Raw genomic sequence first — 21,965 nt, 5'->3', positions numbered from 1 at the left:
TCGCTGGATAATAAAGTTGACGAACTACAAGCACTTATATCCTGCCAACGGGACATTACAAACTGTAATATCTTATATTTCACAGAGCAGTGGCTGAAAGACGACATAAATAACATACAGCTGGCTGGGTTATACACCGTATCGGCAGGATAGAACAGCAGCCTCTGGTAAGACAAGAGGTGGCGGTCTATGTATATTTGTAAACAACAGCTGGTGCACAATATCTAAGGATGTCTCGAGGTTTTGCTCACCTGAGGTAAAGTATCTCATGATAACTGTGGACCACACCATCTACCTAGAGAGTTTTCATCTGTATGCTTCGTAGCTGTCTATTTACCACCACAAACCGATGCTGGCACTATGACCACACTCAATGAGCCGTATACGTACATAAGCAAACAGGAAAACGCTCATCCATAGGTGTCACTCCTAGTGGCCGGGGACTTTAATGCAGGGAAACTTAAATCCGTTTTACCTCATTTCTACCAGCATGTTAAATGTGCAACCAGAGGGAAAAAAACTCTAGACCACCTTTACTTCAGACACAGAGACGCGTACAAAGCTCTCCCTCTCCCTCCATTTGGCAAACATGACTATAATTATATCCTCCTGATTCCTGCTTACAAGCAAATATTAAAGCAGGAAGCACCAGTGACTCTGCCAATAAAAAAAGTGGTCAGATGAAGCAGATGCTAAGCTACAGGACAGTTTTGCTAGCACAGACTGAAATATGTTCCAGGATTCTTCCAATGGCATTGAGGAGTACACCACATCAGTCACTGGCTTCATCAATAAGTGCATTGATGACTTCGTCCCCACAGTGACTGAACGTACATACCCCAACCAGAAGACATGGATTAGAGGCAACATCCGCACTGAGCTAAAGGGTAGAGTTGACATTTTCAAGGAGCGGGACTCGAACCCGGAAGATAGTAAGAAATCCTGCTATGCCATGCGACGAACCATCAAACAGGCAAAGAGTCAATACAGGACTAAGATCGAATCGTACTACACCGGCTCTGACGCTCGTCGGATGTGGCAGGGCTTGCAAACTATTACAGACTACAAAGGGAAGCACAGCTGAGAGTTGCCCAGTGACACAAGCCTACCAGACGAGCTAAAATACATCCATGCTCGCTTCGAGGCAAGTAAGACTGAAACATGCATGAGAGCATCAGCTGTTCTGTATGACTGTGTGATGACGCTCTCCGCAGCTAATGTGAGTAAGACCTTTAAACAGGTCAACATTCACAAGGCCGCAGGGCCAGATGGATTACCAGGATGTGGCTTCACTGACATTTTGACCTCTCCCTGTCTGAGTCTGTAATAAAAACACATTTCAAGCAGACCACCACAGTCCCTGTGCCCAAGAACCTAAGGTAACCTGTCTGAATGACCACCGACCCGAAGCATTCATATCTGTAGCCATAAAATCCTTTGAAAGGCTCTTCATGTTTAACATCAACACAATTATCCCAGAAACCCCCGACCCACTCTTATTTGCATACCGCCCCAACCTATTCACAGATGATGCAATCTCTATTGCACTCCACACTACCCTTTCACACCTGGACAAAGGTATGTGAGAACGCTATTCATTGACTACAGCTCAGCGTTCAACACCATAGTCCCCTCAAAGCTCATCACTAAGCTAAGGACCCTGGGACTAAACACTTCCCTCTGCAACTGGACTTCCTGACGTGTCGCCCCCAGGTGTTAAGGGTAGGTAACAACACATCCACCACGCTGATCCTCACCACTGGAGACCCTCAGGGGTGCTTGCTTAGTCCCCTCCTGTACTCCCTGTTCACCCACAACTGTGTGGCCAAGCACTACTCCAATACCATCATTACGTTTGCTGACGACACAACAGTGGTAGACCTGATCACTGACAGCAATGAGGAGAGGTCAGAGACCTGGCTGTGTGGTGCCAGGACAACAACCTTTCCCTCAATGTAATCTAGGCAAAGGAGATGATTGTGGACTACAGGAAAAGGAGGACCGAGCACGCCCCCATTCTCATCGACGGGGCTGTAGTGGTGCAGGTTGAGAGCCTCAAGTTCCTTGGTGTCCACACCACCAACAAACTAACATGGTCCAAGCACACCAAGATAGTCGTGAAGAGGGCACAAGAAAACCTATTCCCCCTCAGGAGACTGAAAAGATTTGGCATGGGTCCTCAGATCCTCAAATGGTTCTACAGCTGCACCATTGAGAGCATCCTGACGGGTTACATCACTGCCTGGTATGTCAACTGCTCGGCCTCCGACCACAAAGCACTACCAGTACATCACTGGGGCCAAGCTTCCTACCATCCAGGACCTCTATACCAGGCGGTGTCAGAGGAAGACCCTAAAAATTGTCAAAGACTCCAGACTCCCGAGTCATAGACTCGTTCTCTCTGCTACCGCACGGCAAGCGGTACTGGAGCGCCAAGTCTAGGTCCAAGAGGCTTCTAAACAGCTTCTACCCCCAAGCCATAAGACTCCTGAACATCTAATAAAATGGCTACCCAGACTATTTGCTTTGTCCCCCTCTTTTACGCTGCTGCTACTCTCTGTTATTATCTATGCATATTCACTTTAGTCACTCTACCTACATGTACATATTACCTAAATTACCTCGACTTACCCGTGCCCCCGCACATTGACTCTGTACCGGTACCCCCTGTATATACTCTAGTCTCGCTCTTGTTATTTAACTGCTGCTTTTAAATGATTTGTTACTTTTATTTTTGGTATTTTGGGTATTTTTCTTTAAACTGCATTGTTGTTTTAGGGCTTGTAAGTAAGCATTTCACTGTAAGGAGCATGTGACAAATAACATTTTATTTTATTTTATTATCAGCAGCACCTGTCTTTTTATAACATAATGCATATTTTATCCCCCTAGAGTCTAAGGAACCGGGGCCGGGTTTCTACTAAGCTAGCCACATTTAGCACCAGGCTTCCCTAACACAGATAAACCTGGGGTTTTAAAAAAAATAGCTAAATAGGGGTGGAGACCCGGTGTAAATCGGTGACGCCTCGCTACACATCAAACCAATCAAATGCCTTGCTTGGGCGGATCTCCAATAGCGCTCACTAGATTAGTGTCGTAGGTACAACAGTGCAGGATGATTCTTTTTACAGTCTATGTTGAGGATGGCCGGGAAATCACTGATTAAAACCCCATCAAAGTGTGTTGAAGAATGTCGATTTTGTATTTAGAGCCTTCTACTGAGAAAATGTGTCTTTCACGGTCTGAAAACATTGACTAACATAACACAATCATGTGGGAGAAGGATTCTTGAAATGTAACATTGAATCAAAATCTTGCCGCTGGGAGCCAGTGGACCATTCAAAAAAAATGTACAATACAAAATTCTCCAGACCTCCAAGGGAGGCGTGACAGCGACGTGACTTTGGAGGTTCAGCAACGTGGGACTACTACTAAGCTGTATGTAATTGTTTTCAGATGGTCATACAAAGGATAATTTAGCTATTTGATTTTGAATTTAAGGACACCTGTAGGTGAAAATAATATCTATTTAAAAAAATGTTTTGATGAAACATTGAATTTGTCATTACTGCTATTAGCAAATAGAAACGCATTGAATAACAGATTCATACATGGAAAAACAGTTAACCCTGCTGGTTATATACAGTGCCTTCGAAAAGTATTCAGAAAACTTTCTGATTGCACTGTAGGCCAGCTGCTGAACGGGGCATAGAATATACTTTTATTGTTCAGGTTCACCATTAGAAATATATTTGGTAGTTTTGCTTTAAACAATCAGTGTATTTGGTCATTTTAGATATACGGGCTAAAGTTTACTATTTCATAAGGAGCAGCAATCATATTGCGAGGCACACTGCATTGACAAAGAGGAAGAGAAAAGAAGTTAGCTAACAACTTCCAAACGGTCAAAACCATTAGACTTTGAAATGTGGGTGAAATCCAAAGTTGTGCTAAATTGTGCTGTATATTTATTGGCTATGTCATAGCTAATTTGTAAACAATAAATATTGATACATTACTAGCTCAAACCCTAGCTCAAACCCTTCATCTGCAAAAATGACAAGTTAATTAGTTGGTGATGGGGATTTCAGAACCAAAGTGGGAGGACACAAAACATTGCCTGTCCCCCCTTATCATTGGGGTGGTAGATTCCTAGTGTCCCTTATGGCTCAGATCAGGTGCTACATAGTACATACACCATAAACATACATCATTTACACACACACACACACACACACACACACACACACACACACACACACACACACACACACACACAGTCTTGTACAGCTAACCTTGTGGAGACACAATTCAGTCTCATTCAAAATCCTATTTTCCCTAACCATAAATCTAACCCTAACCTAATGTCCCCAGTTACTCCAATTTTTGTTGTGTATAGAGCCTGTGTATCTAGATACGTATCAAATTGTGTTGCAAGGAATGATGCACATCACTAATAAGTTGGTTTAATTTTCTGTGAAATGTCAGTCTGTGTCACGCCTGCCCCGCTTCCCCTCCCTGGCGCTCAAGGGCGCCAGGCTACCCGTCATTATACACACCTGTTACCATCATTACACACAGCTGCGCTCATTGGACTCACCTGGACTCCCTCACTTTGTTGATTTTACCTGAAAATATATGTCTGCTCCTCTGTGTTGTTCCAAACAGCATTGTTTGTCGTGTTGTGTTCATGTCCTGATGCTGTTCTTGTTCCGTTGCATGTCCGTCTATATTAAATGGTTCACTCCCTGTACCTGCTTCTCATCTCCTGCGTTGGGCCTTACAGAATGCTACTACCATTACAAGAAGAATCAGAGAGTATTTGGGGGTTTTTGTTTTGTTGGTGAAGTCGGACCCGGGGGCCGATGGAACTGAGGATGCCTAAGATGGATCGTCGGGCTGTCATGTCCTAACTGGCTCGAGAGGTTTCCTTGCCCCGGTTGACTTGGCAGGTTCCCATCCCACATCATGCTTCAGCTAGCTCGTCGGGCTCCTATGCCTCAGCCGGTCCATACGTTTTTTTGTTTTGTTGGTACGTTGGACTTGGATTCCGCCGCAGATGGAACCAGGGGTACCTAAGCTGGATCGTCAGGCTGTTGCGCCTCAGCCGGATTGTCAGGCTTCTATGCCTTAGCCGGTTTGTCCAGCGTCCATGCCTCGGCCGACCCATCCGGCTCGCCCAGGTGGGACGCAGAGTGGCGCCCCTAGAGGGGGGGGGGGGGGGGGGGGGGGTACTGTCACGACTGCTCCCACTCCCCCAGGCTACCCATCATTATACGCACCTTTTACCATCATTACGTGCAGATGCTGTCATTGGACTCTGGACCTGGACTCCCTCACTTTGTTGATTGTCCCTGAAAATATATGTCTGCTCTTCTGTGTTGTTCCAAACAGCATTGTTTGTCGTGTTGTGTTTATGTCCTGATGTTGTTCTTGTTCCGTTACATGTCCGTCTATATTAAATGGTTCACTCCCTGTACCTGCTTCTCATCTCCTGTGTTGGGCGTTACAGTCTTGGAGAGAGCTTTGGCAGCTGTGGCTGATTGGCCGGTTCACAGTAATTCTAGCTAAAGGTGAACTCCTACATAGAGGGAGTTAGGTGGTCTATCCCCTATTTTACACACTCAATTTCCTCCTATAAACACTGTTGGTTGGTTTCCTTCTACCTGACTGTGGACTAGCAACAACAACACGAAAACCAATGGACATCTATGCCACTGAGCCAGCAGATTCAGTTTGTGACTGAACATTGCGTGAATGCTCTCTCATTACGCCAGCTGTGGCAGATGCAACTTTGTTTGGGAGGTGTGAAATGGCAAGAGGATCTGGGTGCTCAAAGCCTCAATGCCACCACAAAAAAAGGGCAAGCCAGCAAAGCAGCCAGCGCTGGATAATGTGGTGATTACAGAGCTTGGATGAGGCAAACTCCCTTCTATTAAAAGCATCATGCTCTGAGCATATTTCAATCTCCGTTTAAACGCTGGACGGCAATGAGTAAAACCCCTCACCCCTCCTCCACACCCTCTCAATCCCTCTCAACACACACACACACACACACACACACACACACACACACACACACACACACACACAAAGGGACACACACCCAGTGACAAGCATTCCAGCTGTAAAGCACAGAGCATCATGTCTCGAATGGAGGGGGGTTAATAGGCATGCTTCATTAGATGATAGTCTCGATGCAGAAGTGGGCAGTCTTGCTTTAAGACATGTGATCCAGCTCTCTCACTCTCTCTCCCGTTCTCCCTCTCTTTCTCACCCTCTCTCTCTTGGTCTCTCTCTCTCTCTCTATGGACATTCCCTCGCTCTCCCTTTCGCTCTCTGGCTGGGCTGTATTGTAATACACATATAGACACTACTTAGTGCTTTGGAAAGAGGGTTGAGCCTCACACACACAACCAGAGCAGCTTCTCAATGGGGGGACGGAGCCAAGAGGAGACAGAACTATCGTTCCGCTGGAGCCAATCTCCGTCCGTGTCTGAGAAGTGAGGAGGCAAATTAACTCCCTGTCGTCACGAGAGGGCTTTTATCCTCACAGTAGTAAGAAGAGAGAGAAAAGGAAGAGGGAGAAAGAAGGAGAGAAAGGAGCTGCTGTCTGCGCTGATATAAAGGTGACCTGAGCAGCTTTCCATCCTGTAAACCCTGGCTAGTTTGTGACAGAGTGTCGTGGCTGTGAGCTGAGGAGGTTTCTGGTGACTGCACTCTCAGGATTTCAGACGGACAGTGAGAGGAGGGAGCCGAAACAACAGAGCTCCTCACCCTCTTATCCTGCAGCGCTGTGCTCATTTACACCTGGATCTTTGTTGGGAAACCCTGGCCTCAGACTATGGATGGATTTAAGACAGTGTTGTGAGTCTGTTGGACAGACGGTGATACCGACAGCCGGGCTCTTTTTCTTCTGACCAGACAGACCACTCAGGTAAAGGGTTTGGGGCTATTCTTTGGGACTCTGTTAGTGCTTTGTGATTATATTCTGTTCCTTTTGAAAATATACTTTCATTTAAAACAATCGGATTATGGAGCTCTTTTAAGATAAGGTTTAGCTGTCATGTTTGTAAGAAGTGGAAGGGCTCCAGGAGCCACTGTATTAAGATGACAGGTATGGGCTGTGAGCAACAGACAGGCAGAGCATGTGACATGACCAGCATACATGTGTTGGATTGAACTGCTGTATGGTTTAATGAGGAGGGTAGGCTATGCACATTCCAGATCTGGCGTGTTTTTGGACATTTCCTGTTGTCAGATATGCTGAAAGTGCCATGCAGTTCTAAGTAGGGCAGAGATGTCAGTCTTATGCTGCTACTTATGGAACACAATAGGCAAGGCTGTAACATGCAAATGTTCTAGCCCAGACTATTCTTTATTCATTTTAATGCAATGCTATATTACAAACAGTTGTTAGTCTTAATTGAGAGGTGAAATTGACACATGAAATCCATATCAAGTCTATTCCATTGACATTTTTCTACAGGCTATCCTAAGCTGAACCGTGTCAAAGGCATTTACTTACCATGTAAAATTGCGCCTTTACAACCATGTTGTAGGGAAAGCTGCACATCAGCAGGAAGCCTATCTTGTGCAGAGACTGTGCACAGGTGTGTTCGAGCAGGGGCCATTGCACTACGTGTTTCGTCTAAATTGGCCGGACATTGGATGCTCGTAAGAAAGGCAATGTAACATCTATTCCACAACCATCAAGGCCGATATAAATCAATGGTCTAATTAGACCCAAAGAGACAACCAAATGGCTCGTTAAACAGGTGCAAATGGCCAATCCTGCATGAAGTGCGCATTGTTTTTTTTTCATAAAAAAAACAAAGAGGTAGGGATTCAAACTAAAAGTCATGTGTAAATGAATTGCTTTACATAGCACTGACATTGTGATTTTTATTTTTTCATGTGGCTACCATTAACTCGTGAAAGTTTACATTGAAATTCATAGGCCTAAGCCTGTGTTGTCCAAATATCTTTCTGGGTCTCCTCTCCATCCATATTCTCTCGCGCTGTCGGTCAAGACAACATTCCTTATTTGACATGAATGCATGCTGACAGTCCAAGAGTTGCTCAAAGCTGAAACGAAAGGAGGGGAGGACGAAAGAGCAGCTTCTTCTCTTCATGCCGTTGTTCAGGCTAAAGATTCCGTTTTTTTTTTCAGGAACAAGGCAGTTTGCCAGAGAGAAACAGCACTGTAAAAAGCATTCCCTGGGGAACAGTTCACATTTCCACAAAACTGCGGATTACAGCGGATTTATTGCAGGAGAGGGGATTACAATATGCCGTTAATAATTATATGATTAATTTCTGCTTGTTGAATATTCAGTAGGCTCTTCTCAATGTCATTTCAGGGTAGAGGAAGGTCTACTTTTTCTCAAACCGACATGCACATACCAAGTTTCTAGCCTATAATTTGGAGAGAAAATAATCTAGATAGGCAGCTACACAGCCAGAGTATGTGATAGCAACAGAATTGCCTAAATAGGCTACATGTGTAAATGATTCCCCACTTCAAATAGTCTTTGAAGCAATTGTTTTCACAATTTATAAATGTGAAACTCTTATTCAGTAATAACTCAGAAATGGTGTAAAACAGGCATTATAGCTGACTAAGCACGGACCGACTGCGAGGTCTTTTGGAGGTCTGTTTTGTGGGGACCGGATGTTTTGTGGGGGTCTTTTGATGCGGTCTGGACCGGCCTTGACTTCACAACCAATCTGAACTAATCATAGACCTAAAGTACCATTAAAAAGTTTGCAAACACCTACTCATTCAAGGGTTTTTCCTTCATTTTTTAATATTTTCTACATTGTAGAATAATAGTGAAGACATTAAAACTATGAAATAACACATATAGAATAATGAGTAACCAAAAAAGTGTTACAAAAATTAAAAGATATTTGATATTCTTCAAAGTAGCCACCCATTTGCCTTGATGACAGTTTTGCACACTCTTGGTATTCTCTCAACCAGCTTCACCTGGAATGCTTTTCCAACAGTCTTCAAGGAGTTCCAACATATGCTGAGCAGTTCTTGGCTGCTTTTCCTTCACTGTGCGATCCAACTCATCCCAAACCATCTCAGTTGGGTTGAGGTCGGGTGATTGTGTAGGCCAAGTCATCTAATGCCGCACTCCACTCTCCTTCTTGGTCAAATTGCCCTTACACAGTCTGGATGTGTGTTAAGTCATTGTCCTGTTGAAAAACAAATGATAGTCCCACTCAGTGCAAACCAGATGGGATGGCATATCGCTGCAGAATGCTGTGGTAGCCATGCTGGTTAAGTGTGCCTAGAATTATAAATAAATCACTGACAGTGTCACAAGAAAATCACCCCCACACCATCACACCTCTCCCTCCGTGCTTCACGGTGGGAACTACACATGCAGAGATCATCCGTTCACCTACTCTGTGTCTCACAAAGACAAGGCGGTTGGAAACAAAAATCTCATTTTTTGGACTCATCAGACAAAAGGACATATTTTCACCGGTCTAATGTACATTGTTCATGAATCTTGGCCCAAGCACATCTCTTCTTATTTTTGGTGTCCTTTAGTAGTGTTTTTTTTGTAGCTGGTTGAGAGAATGTCAATAGTGTTCAAAGCTGTCATCGAGGCAAAGGGTGGCACTTTGAAGCTACTTTGAAGAATATCAAATACAAATATATATTTGATTTGTTTAACACTTTCTTGGTTACTACATGATTCCATATGTGTTATTTCATAGTTTTGATGTCTTCAATACAATTCCACAATGTAGAAAATAGTAAAAATAAAGAGTGATGAGTAGGTGTATTGGTGTGTCTGAATAGGTGTGTCCAAACTGTTGACTGGTACTGTATATGTTTGGTTCAGATTTCATCCTGTCCGGCCTTGATTTCAACATCCACAGACATACTGTCCGGACCGGCCTGTATTTGGCCAAAACATGGAAGTCTGTCATTGTTTCAGATTTGGTCCTGTCCATACCAGCTTTGAATTGGCCCAAACATATACGTCTATAACTGATTCAGATTGGTTCGGTCTGGACCTGACCAAATCTGATCCAATCATAGACATCTATGTTTCACAAGTTTGAACAGCACAGTGCTGTAGAGCATAGCAGAGTACACTACATTACAGTAACATATAGTAAAGAAACAGAGTACAGTACTGTAGAGTACAGTACAATACAGTAGAGCACAGTAGATTACAGTAAAGTAAAGAAACCGTACTGTACTCTACTGTGCTCTACTGTGCTCTAGTATGGATGTGCATCTTTCCCCTTGAAGACGATTAGATTCGTATCTAGATACTGTACACGGGCTCCGATTCAATACAGGAATGATATGCTTTTGTTTGAAACGATTCAGTGCAATTCGGTTTGATTCGAGGAATGAATCAATGCGATTTGGTTCGATGTGATATGATCCGACACACTAACATTTGTTGCATAAACACATGTGTGTGTGTGCTTGCGCGCGCGCGTGTGTGTGTGTGTGTGTGTGTGTGTGTGTGTGTGTGTGTGTGTGTCTGTGTGTGTAAATTATTTAAATGTCTATGGTGTTTGTAAGCACCTGAGATGAGCCATAACGTTGACTGGGCATCTACAACCCCACTATCAGATTAGGGGGAGCAATGTATAGGCTACTTTTTGTCCACTTTTGATCTGAAATCACCATCACCCGCTAATTAACTTGTCGTTTTTGCAGAGTAAAAGTAATTGAGCTGGTAATGTATCAATATTTATCTTAATTAAGAAATTTGCTATGACATAGCAAATGAATTGATAGAACAAGTCAAATGGTTTTGACCATTTACACATTTTTACTGGAGTGAGATTCTCTTTTCCTCCCGCATTGACCATGCAGTGCGGCTCACAAAAGTGATTGCTGTCCTAGTTATGGAATTATCAACTTTACCCTGTATATCTAAAAATGACCACATACACTGATTGTTTAAAGCAAAACTACCAGAACTATTGCTCATGCTGAACCTGAACAATCAAAACAAAATCAAATGTGTTCACCGTTGGGACGACAATGGAAATGGTCAGATGACGCAGATGCTAAGCTACAGGACTGTTTTGCTAGCACAGACTGGAATATGTTCACCACATCAGTCACTGGCTTCATGAATAAGTGCATCGATGACGTCGTCCCCACAGTGACCATACGTACATCTCCCAACCAGAACCCATGGACTACAGGCAAAATCCGCACGTAGCTAAAGGCTAGAGCTGCCGCTTTCAAGCAGTGGGACACTAATCCGGACATTTATTAGAAATATATCCAGACTGCTGGAGCGGACCAGCCACCACCGGCCTGAGGAGAGACACATGGAACGAGGAGTTAATCCGGTAATTGGGGGGAAGCTGTAACATACCTCATTCACTCTCCTCAGGACTTTAAATGGCCCCACAAACCGCGGACCCAGCTTCCGACAGGGCAGGCGGAGGGACAGGTTTCGGGTCGAGAGCCAGACCCTGTCCCCCGGTGCGAACACCCCGGGGCCTCACTGCAGTGACGGTCTGCGCCAACTTTCTGAACCAGTCGTTCACCACAGGAGCCTCGGTCTGACTCTGATGCCAAGGAGTCAGAACCGGCTGATACCCCAATACACACTGGAAAGGAGAAAGGTTAGTGGAGGAGTGGTGGAGCGTGTTCTGGGCCATCTCTGCCCAGGGCACGAACGCCACCCGCTCCCCTGGCCGGTCCTGGCAATAAGACCTCAGAAACCTACCCACATCCTGGTTAACTCTCTCCACCTGCCCGTTACTCTCGGGGTGAAATCCTGAGGTAATCCAGACCCTTGACGTGAACTGGGGACCCCAATCAGACACTATATCCTCTGGCACCCCGTAGTGCCGGAAGACGTGTGTAAACAGGGCCTCCGCACTTTGTAGGGTCGTAGGGAGACCGGGCAAAGGGAGGAGACGACAGGACTTAGAAAAACGATCCACAACAACCAGGATCGTGGTGTTACCCTATTAAGGTGGAAGATCGGTTAGGAAATCCACTGACAGGTGCGACCACGGCCGTTGTGGAACTGGTAAGGGTTGTAACTTACCTCTGGGTAGGTGTCTAGGAGCCTTGCACTGGGCGCTCACCGAGCAGGAGGAAACATAAACCCTCACACCCTTAGCTAAAGTGGGCCACCAGTACTTCCCACTAAGACAGCGCACCGTCCGACCGATCCCAGGATGACCAGAGGAGGGTGACGTGTGGTTCCAATAGATCAGCCGGTCGCGGAAGCAGACGGAACGTACAGACGCCCAGCTGGACACTGAGGGGGAGTGGACTCTTCACGTGACGCCCACTCAATGTCCACGACCAGCTCCCACACTACCGGCGCCACCAACCAAGAGGCGGGGAGTATGGGAGTGGGATCCATGGGCTGCCCCTCTGTGTCATACAGCCGGGACAATACATCTGCCTTAGCGTTCTGGGAGCCTGGTCTGTAAGAAAGAGTAAACACAAAACAGGTGAAAAACATGGCCCACCTTGCCTGGTGAGGGTTCAGTCCCCTCGCCGCCCGGATGTACTCCAGATTGTGGTGGTCAGTCCAGATGAGAAAAGGGTGCCTAGCCCCCTCAAGTCAATGTCTCTATGCCTTCAGGGCCTTGACGACAGCCAACAACTCCCGGTCCCCCGTGTCATAGTTTCGCTCCGCCGGGCTGAGCCTCTTCGAGAAGAAGGCACAAGGGCAGAGCTTTGGTGGCGTACCCGAGCGCTGAGAGAGCACAGCTCCGATCCCAGCCTCGGACGCATCCACCTCCACTATGAACGCCAAAGAGGGATACGGATGAGCCAACACAGGAGCCGAGGTAAACAAAGCTCCCAGGTGACTGAAAGCCCTGTCCGCCTCAGCTGTCCACTGCAAACGCACCGGGCCCCCCTTCAGCAGTGAAGTGATGGGAGCCGCTACCTGACCAAAACCCCGGATAAGCCTCCGGTAGTAGTTGGCAAACCCTAAGAATCGCTGCACCTCCTTTACCGTGTTGGGAGTCGGCCAATTACGCACGGCTTCAATGCGGTCACCCCTGACGTGGAAATGCGATACCCTAGGAAGGAGACGGACTGTTGGAAGAACAGGCATTTCTCAGCCTTGACGTACAGGTCATGCTCCAACAGGCGACCAAGCACTTTGCGCACCAGGGACACATGCTCGGTGCTCTTGCAGCACCACGGGAAACGCAGTAGAGTCAATATGGAAAAAACACATTTTCTCCGTGTGACCCCCTGCGTCAACATGCCCAAAGGAGGGGTGACCTCCCTAATTAACCCTGACCCTAATGGTCGACCATCTAAGGCGTGAACGGGGAAGGGCACATCCATGGGAACAATGGGGGTCCCTAAACTATGAGCTAACGCTCTATCAATGAAATTCCCAGCTGCGCCTGAATCTACGAGCGCTTTATGCTGGGAATGCGGGGAAAACTCAGGAAAAGTGACAGACCCAAACATATGTGCAACAGAGGACTCTGGGTGAGAATGACGCCAGAGCGCCCTGCCTGCTGCCTCGATTCCCAGAGGAACCAACCCGGCACCGACCAGCAGTGTGACCTCTGTGGCCACAGATGGTGCACGAGCGGAAACCCCCTCCGGTCTCCCTGCGCACCACCCCTCACAGCTCCATGGGTTTAGGTTCTTTCATTCAGATTCGAAAATTAACCTGATTTCAATGTCCGGAAAATATGTATTTTCAACATCTGAAAAATACAGTGTGTATTTAAAATGTCAGATAAAAACATTTTTTCACCTATATTTCAGAACCTAAATTGAGCCAATTGCAATGTCTTTTCAACTTAGTTTTGCTTACTGGGAGGTCTCTATAGGTCTGCAGATTATTTGCCATTTATCAATACTATAACAAAAAAAAACAACCAAGAGGACAACACAATGGCAATCTGTGCCATACTACGGTCCAAACGTGTTTCACGAACAAGGGAGATAGCGAGAAGAAGGCGCTGGACATCAGTCTTTCAGTTGATGTCAGGTATTTTATTTTACTGCAATTGATCAGTGTTCAGCAGTCGACTTGAATATAAAAGGTGCAGGCTAGTTGAGAACAAGTTCTCATTTACAATTGCGACCTGGCAGAGATAAACCAAAGCAGTGCGACACAAACAACAACACAGAGTTACACATGGAATAAACAAACATACAGTCAATAACACAATAGAGAAAAAAAGTCTATATACATTGTGTGCAAATTAGGTAAGGCAATAAATACAATTTAGCAATTAAACACTGGAGTGATAGATGTGCAGAAGATGAATGTGCAAGTAGAGATACTGGGGTGCAAAGGAGCAAAAAAACAAATAACAGTATGGGGATGAGGTAGTTGGATGGGCTATTCACAGATGGGCTATGTACAGGTGCAGTGATCTGTGAGCTGCTCTGACAGCTGGAGCTTAAAGTTAGTGAGGGAGATATGGGTCTCCAGCTTCAGTGATTTTTGCAAATCGTTCCAGTCATTAGCAGCAGAGAACTGCTATTGTGAAGCTCAACAAAGTCACACATAGATGATTTGAACATACTGTGCAAAAAATGCTAATATCAGTACCATGACTTGAATAGGATTTGTACCACAAATGCTGAAACATTAGCATTTGGAAACAGTGCCAAATAAACTAAACCAAAGCATGGATTGCTGTTGTGGTAGATTTTGGCAGATTGTGGTAAATTGCGTCATTCTGGCAACAATGGCTAACACACAAATAACATCCCATAGAATTCTGTGGCACCCAGCAAGCAGTGCTGCAGGATGCCACAACTTTTAAAGGAAGAACCACGGTATCTTTCAACTATGCTGTGTTTAATATACAATTTGAATCTATTTTATCAAATATAATCCACAGATTGAGAGTTGAAGATAAAGACTTTTACTAAGAGTCTTAGTATATTATCACCTGACCGACCAGGTTTCTCCAGATCTCCCAACAATTTTTTGATTAATGTTGTGCTTTTTCAGCCATTCCTGAACCTGAGACCGGAAACTGGTTACCTGTGGGCTATACCAGAAGAAAGCGTATATTCTTTCTGTATCCTAACAACAAAATCTGCAGAGCTGCGATGATTGTATACTCTAAATATTCAACATTTTGATGGTGGCAAGAACAATAGTTTTAGCTTAAAAGCACAAAGTCTTAAACCTTGCGTCATTTTATATCACTCATTCCCCCTGTGCCATAAAATCGCTACATAAAAAAATCTCTTCCAAGCTATTTTGCAATCTGTATAGCACAGCTTTCATCATTCTGGTGTTCAAATGAAACTGGTATACTTTTTTGGGGGCAATGCTGTAATTAATTGGCTGTAATCTTGGATTGAGCGGACCTTCCCATAACTCTGATAACTCCATGAAAGACATAATTCGACCCTTCCAATTTACTATATAATTTACAAACACTCTGAGATTGTTTAACAGTATGGGACCAGGTCACTTTTACAAATGAGGATGTGGAAAATCTACTGAATGACCGGGATGCAGTTTTGGAAGGCTGTAGTGAATTCAGGACCGAGCATGTTTCACAATGGAATTATGAGGAGAGGAGGTAGTAACACCTGGAGAGGTGGAGGTATTATTCACTGTGAGGAAGGGCGAGCGAGGCGTGGGTCCATATGTCGGCCTTCAGCATCCGTTAGGCGGTCGTTAAATGAATGGCCAAGGCGTCTCATCATACCTTTATGTGTGGAATGGAAGCATCCATTTTGGGCCTTTATATTTTGAGTTGGTAGGCGACAGTGTGTACATGGTGTGAAGATGATGATCAAAATTGGTTGATTTGTGATCTTTGGTTTAAGTAGTGTCTATTTTCCAATTGCACAGTGTTGTTTGGAACTCATAAAATATGTCCATCGTTGGAGAGGTGACTGTGTTGCGGGTAATATCTTTGCTACACATGCAACACTAGGGATTTAATGCTCTTGTTTTCTCTGTAGCTACCCCATACACAAGTCTGGGATATTTTTTTGTCTCTGAGTCATGTCACAATAATGTTCTGTTCTCATGTAGTATGGTGATTTTTGACAAGTTTGACCTTGTCCCTTTCTCTTCAGATAGAGTTGTTTTGATTGTCCTGGGATAGCCCTCCCCATGTTGGCCATGCCGATCAATGTTTATACCTGTTTTTTCTTCTAAGAGCCACTGTCCCTGACTTCACCTCTCCTAACCTCTCTCATTTGGTTTGTGTTTCTTTTCAATATTCCTTCCATGTATTTTGTGGGTCATCCTCCATCACCCGCTCAGTCTTTTCTATCTCCTCCATTAGACACCCTCTGCCATGTCTCTTAAACCCTCTCTCTGATTTCCTCCTGTAGCTGCCCCTGCCATGTCTCTTTAACCCCCTCTCAGTTACTCCTGTAGCTGCCCCTGCCATGTCTCTTTAACCCGCTCTCAGTTCCTCCTGTAGCTGCCCCTGCCCTGACATGTCTCTTTAACCCTCTCTCTGCCCTCCTCCTGTAGCCACTCTGCCACCCTGCCCTGTCTCTTTAACCCTCTCTCTGCCCTCCTCCTGTAGCCACTCTGCCACCCTGCCCTGCCATGTTGCTTTAACCTTCTCTTTGCACTCTTTCTGCAGCCGCTCTGCCATGTCCTGGTTCCTGGGCCTGTGGATTAGCCTAGGCTTCCTGCTGCTGTGCCAGGCCACACTGTACGAGACTATCCAGCAGCACCACGTTCCGCGGCCTGGACGCAATGCCATACAGATCCTGGGTGAGCCCCTGTCTCTGTTCTATCTGCCACATCACATGCTACCCAGTACCCAGCCAGTCTCTCAAGGGAGCTCTCTGAGAAGTGTCAGGGTATAATAATGCTATGTTACCATTCACCGTGTCCCTGGTGGATACAGTGAGAAAACAGTCTTCTGTCTTTTTGTAATAGCGATGGTTTTTGATGGTGGTTTGAAACCACTATGGTAGCTACTGTGAGAAGAAGAATAGTGCCCTGTGGTTGCATTCGTTGTTGTGCTTGTTTGTTTCTATAGATGCTAGCATGGTATAATGGATTGTTTGTTTCTATAGATGCTAGCATGGTATAATGGTTTGTTTGTTTCTATAGATGCTAGCATGGTATAATGGATTGTTTGTTTCTATAGATGCTAGCATGGTATAATGGTTTGTTTGTTTCTATAGATGCTAGTATGGTATAATGGATTGTTTGTTTCTATAGATGCTAGCATGGTATAATGGATTGTTTGTTTCTATAGATGCTAGTATGGTATAATGGATTGTTTGTTTCTATAGATGCTAGCATGGTATAATGGATTGTTTGTTTCTATAGATGCTAGTATGGTATAATGGATTGTTTGTTTCTAAGGGTTCATTGCTTATGGCTCCAGCTCTACATACAGCACCAGTCAAAAGTTTGGACACACCTACTCATTCAAGGCTTTTTCTTTATTTTTACTATTTTCTACATTGTAGACTAATAGTGAAGACGTCACAACTATGAAATAACACATATAGAATCATGTAGTAACCAAAAAAAGTGTTAAACAAATCAAAATATATTTTATATTTGAGATTCATCCAAGTAGCCACCCTTTGCCATGATGACAGCTTTTGCACAGAGTTCCCACATTTGCTGAGCACTTGTTGGCTGCTTTTCCCTCACTCTGTGGTCCACTTCATCCCAAACCATCTCAATTTGGTTGAGGTCGGGAGATTGTGGAGGCCATGTCATCTGATGCAGCACTATCAGTCTCCTTCAGCCAGTAGGTGTGTTTTGGGTCATTGTCCTGTTGAAAAACAAATTATAGTCCCACTAAGCGCAAACCAGTTGGGATGGTGTATCTTTGCAGAATGCTGTGGTAGCCATGCTGTTTAAGTGTGCCTTGAATTCTAAATAAATCACCAACAGTGTCACCAGCAAAGCACCCCCACACCATCACACCTCCTCCATGCTTCATGGTGGGAACCACACATGCGGAACCAAAAATCTAAAATTTTGACTCATCAGACCAAAGGACAGATTTCCACCGGTCTAATGTCCATTGCTCGTGTTTCTTGGCCCAATCAAGTCTCTTATTTTTATCAGTGTCCTTTAGTAGTGGTTTCTTTGCAGCAATTTAACCATGAAGGCCTGATTCACGCAGTCTAATCTGAAGAGTTGATGTACAGATGTGTCTGTTACTTGAACTCTGTGAAGCATTTATTTGGGCTGCAATCTGAGGTGCAGTGTACTCTAATGAACTTATCCTCTGCAGCAGAGGTAACTCTGGGTCTTGAGCTGTTCTTGCCATAATATGCACTTGGTCTTTTACCAAATAGGGCTATCTTATTACCCTCCTACCTTGTCACAACACAACTGATTGGATCAAACGCATTAAGAAAGAAAGAAATTCCACAAATTAACTTTTAAGAAGGCACACCTGTTAATTGAAACGCATTGCAGGTGAAGCTGGAAGCTTGAAGCTGGTTGAAGGAATGCCAAGAGTGTGCAAAGCTGTCATCAAGGCAAAGGGTGGCTAATTGGAAGAATCTCAAATATTAAATATATTTTGATTTGATTAACACTTTTTTGGTTACTACATTATTCCATATGTGTTATTTCATAGTTTTGATGTCTTCACTATTATTCAACAATGTAGAAAATAGTAAAAATAAAGAAAACCCCTTGAATGAGTAGGTGTGTCTAATCTTTTGACTGGTAACTGTATAAATACTTTATCTTCAAAGTTGTTTTTATTGACATTCTGATACATTCTTTGGAGTAAATATTTTTTGCTTGGAGTTGATTGTAAATGTTTAAGCTCAGCTGCAGCTGCTGTTTTGATCAGAGGTTGAAACTCCTCCTCAGCCCCAGATAGACAAAGAGCACTTTTTAACGGGAGAGGATTCTCAGTGTGGGGAAAGAGTGACTGCAGCATCCTGAATCTATCAGACGAGCTGTTTGGTTGATACGTAGGACAAGCTCTAGGCTAAACTCCCCATCAGTATGCTATGAGTGCAGGCTGCTTTGATCACAGTGGCTCACATGGAAATTACAATTATGTTTCTCTCTCCCTCTCTGGAAACATTCAACAATTAAATCCAGTTCCTTGTCGACTGTGGGGGCAAAAGGGGAGGGTGCCAGTGAGGTGGGTCTGATTTTCCCCGTTTATGTGGCAGTAGACAGTGGTGGAAAAAGTACCCAATTGTCATTATCGAGTAAAAGTAAAGATTCCTTAATACGAAATAACTCAAGTAAAAGTGAGTCACCCAGTAAAATACTACTTGAGTAAAACTCTAAAAGGTATTTGTTTTAAAATATACTTAAGGATCAAAAGGGAATATAATTGCTATAATATACTTAAGTATCAAAAGTAACAGTAAAAGTATAACTCATTTCAAATTCCTTACATTAAGCAAATCAGATGGCACCATTTAAAAACACTCCAACACATAATCTGCAAACAAAGCATTTGTGTTTAGTGAGTCCGCCAGATCACAGACAGTAAGGATGACCAGGGATGTTTTCTTGATAAGTGTGTGAACTTGACCATTTTCCTGTATTGCTTAGCATTAGAAATGTAACAAGTACTTTTGGGTGTCAGGGAAAATGTTTGCAGTGAAAAGTAATTATTTTCTTCAGGAATGTAGTGAAGTAAAAGTTATCACAAATATAAATATTAAAGTACAGATACACCCCAAAAACTACTTAAGTAGTACTTTAAAGTATTTTACTGACGTACTTTACACCAGTGGGAGTAGAGTTGTGGTGTTCATTCTCTCCCCAGCCATGTGTCTTTGGCAGAAACAGGCTGCTTTAAGCTTTTAACAATGACTCGCTCCCCGCAGCTGCTGACAACAACAGTATTCCAAACCCCTTTCACCAGGAAACCAGCTGCTGACAACAACAGTATTCCAAACCCCTTTCACCAGGAAACCAAATCCCAACACCTGTTAAACATTGATGCTATCTATCTGTGCTTGTCTCATTCTCCGAGCCATGCTGCACCATGGAGTGAAACACCAGTAATTGAAGCACAAGGCCCAAAAAAGGCATTTATTTCTCCGATGTGATGTCAAGGCAAGTATGTTGATAACGAATTAGCTTTTTAACACGAGAACCGCCTGCACCTAGAGAGGTCAGCTAAGTTAAGGGTGAGAAAAATATCCTCCGGTTCTAGTTTTGTGAAAGTTATGGTCAGCAAGATCAGCTCACACACACACACACACACACACACACACACACACACACACACACACACACACACACACACACACACACACACACACACACACACACACACACACACACACACACACACACACACAAACTTATTCTATCCTTGTGGGAAACTACAAGTAATTTCCATTCTGAGAGCAGGACTGTTCAGTCTGAGAGTAAGAGTGTTTTGTCTGAGAGCAGGACTGTTCAGTCTGAGAGTAGGAGTGTTCAGTCTGAGGGTAAGAGTGTTTTGTCTGAGAGCAGGACTGTTCAGTCTGAGAGTAAGAGTGTTTTGTCTGAGAGCAGGACTGTTCAGTCTGAGAGTAGGAGTGTTCAGTCTGAGGGTAAGAGTGTTTTGTCTGAGAGCAGGACTGTTCAGTCTGAGAGTAGGAGTGTTCAGTCTGAGGGTAAGAGTGTTTTGTCTGAGAGCAGGACTGTTCAGTCTGAGAGTAGGAGTGTTCAGTCTGAGGGTAAGAGTGTTTTGTCTGAGAGCAGGAGTGTTCTGTACTGTGAAAGTGGATGATTCTTGGCACAGAAGAGCAACGGATGCATTTATTGTTCAGTGTGCTATGGAGAAGATTGGGATGGTCAATCAGCAGCATGTACTCAGTGAGTACTGTCACTGGCTTATTTTCAAATTCTAGAATGATAGAAAGGCTAAGTTAAGCTCAGGCTATCTACAACTAACAGTAATAAAGCATTACAATAATTGGCAATGACACGTTATAATACATGCAGTATAATCACTATTGGATGTGTTGACATTCACTATCATAATCAAAAACCACTCCAAATTTATGTTGCCTTTATGTTGGCCGGGTGATGGACACTTTTTGTTGTTGTTGTTTTACTGTACTTTCAAGGCCTTTTAAGTGCTCATCAATCTTACTCATGTGCATACTGGCGTTAACCGATCTAACGAGAACTGCTTTCTCGGAATTGAAATGCTATGATGAATATTTGTATTAGAATTGATTTTATAATCTTAGGATGCTCTCTGGTTTCAGCGACCAGACTATGTGATATAAATATACTGTATACAGTGTGTGGAGACAGACGAGAGTGAGATCTCAGATTGATGAACACTTTGGTTTTATGCTTGGTGGTTTCTGGAACCAAATACAATTTAATGGATAGTCATAATTGAATAGGAGAAACGTTAAACAGAATTCAACCGGGATGCATCATATTTACCTGACATAATGCATAACTCTGTAAGATGCTTTCATCTGGTTACATACATGGTTTTGATGCAGAGAACATTGTAAACATCTTTTTTTTAAAGGAACTTTACATGGTTACGGCTCAAAGCCTTTTAAGATGGCTACAACTTTTGGCAGTCAATACACAAAACAAATAGCTCTGCGTGTGAGTGGTTGTGCTTCTGCCTTGTGGGCTGGACTCAGTCAAACTTGCCTTTGACGCAGTATTTCTGTTTACACAACTTCTGGCCTTGTACACACGTCACATATTCAGAATATTGCAATATCGCCTAGTCTATATGCATTGTTTTCTAACAAATTGTTTGACTGACAGGCATGTGTTCTGTGCCAAAAAGAAGCCTTGAATGAAGGTAGTGTGGACCTCGATATGAAGGCTGATTTTCACACTGGCTACCTGAGCTCTCTGGCTGAGTGAGTGAATGGTGCAGGAGCTCTCTGTGTTCAGATGAGGGTGTGGACATATCTCTGCACAGGGGAAGTGAAGGTCATGTTGAGCAAGGTACAAATGTAATCCTGGAGCCTGTTCAAGCATCTAACAATGTTTGAAAAAACGGCTTATCCCCTCCTGCAACAGCCAGCTGACAGAATGCCACTG

At 44.0% G+C, this 21,965-nt stretch overlaps 1 protein-coding gene across 3 annotated transcripts in view; it reads left to right on the top strand.

The window, feature by feature from the left end:
- Nucleotides 1-6,278: 6,278 nt before the first annotated feature.
- LOC110527961 (chemokine-like protein TAFA-1) overlaps nucleotides 6,279-21,965 on the top strand; it is a 280,252-nt gene continuing 264,565 nt past the window's right edge. For all 3 annotated transcript variants that reach the window (XM_021609612.3, XM_090241105.1, XM_090241107.1), the window contains exons 1-2: nucleotides 6,279-6,937; nucleotides 16,576-16,709. In XM_021609612.3, coding sequence (XP_021465287.1) covers nucleotides 16,586-16,709 — 124 coding nt within the window. In that variant the 5' untranslated portion in view covers nucleotides 6,279-6,937; nucleotides 16,576-16,585. The remainder of the gene's footprint in view (nucleotides 6,938-16,575; nucleotides 16,710-21,965) is intronic.

This window comes from Oncorhynchus mykiss, chromosome 7 (assembly GCF_057628025.1).
Source record: "Oncorhynchus mykiss isolate SJ-2025 chromosome 7, ASM5762802v1, whole genome shotgun sequence".
Lineage (NCBI taxonomy): Eukaryota > Metazoa > Chordata > Actinopteri > Salmoniformes > Salmonidae > Oncorhynchus > Oncorhynchus mykiss.
This window is presented reverse-complemented; position numbering and strand designations above follow the sequence as displayed.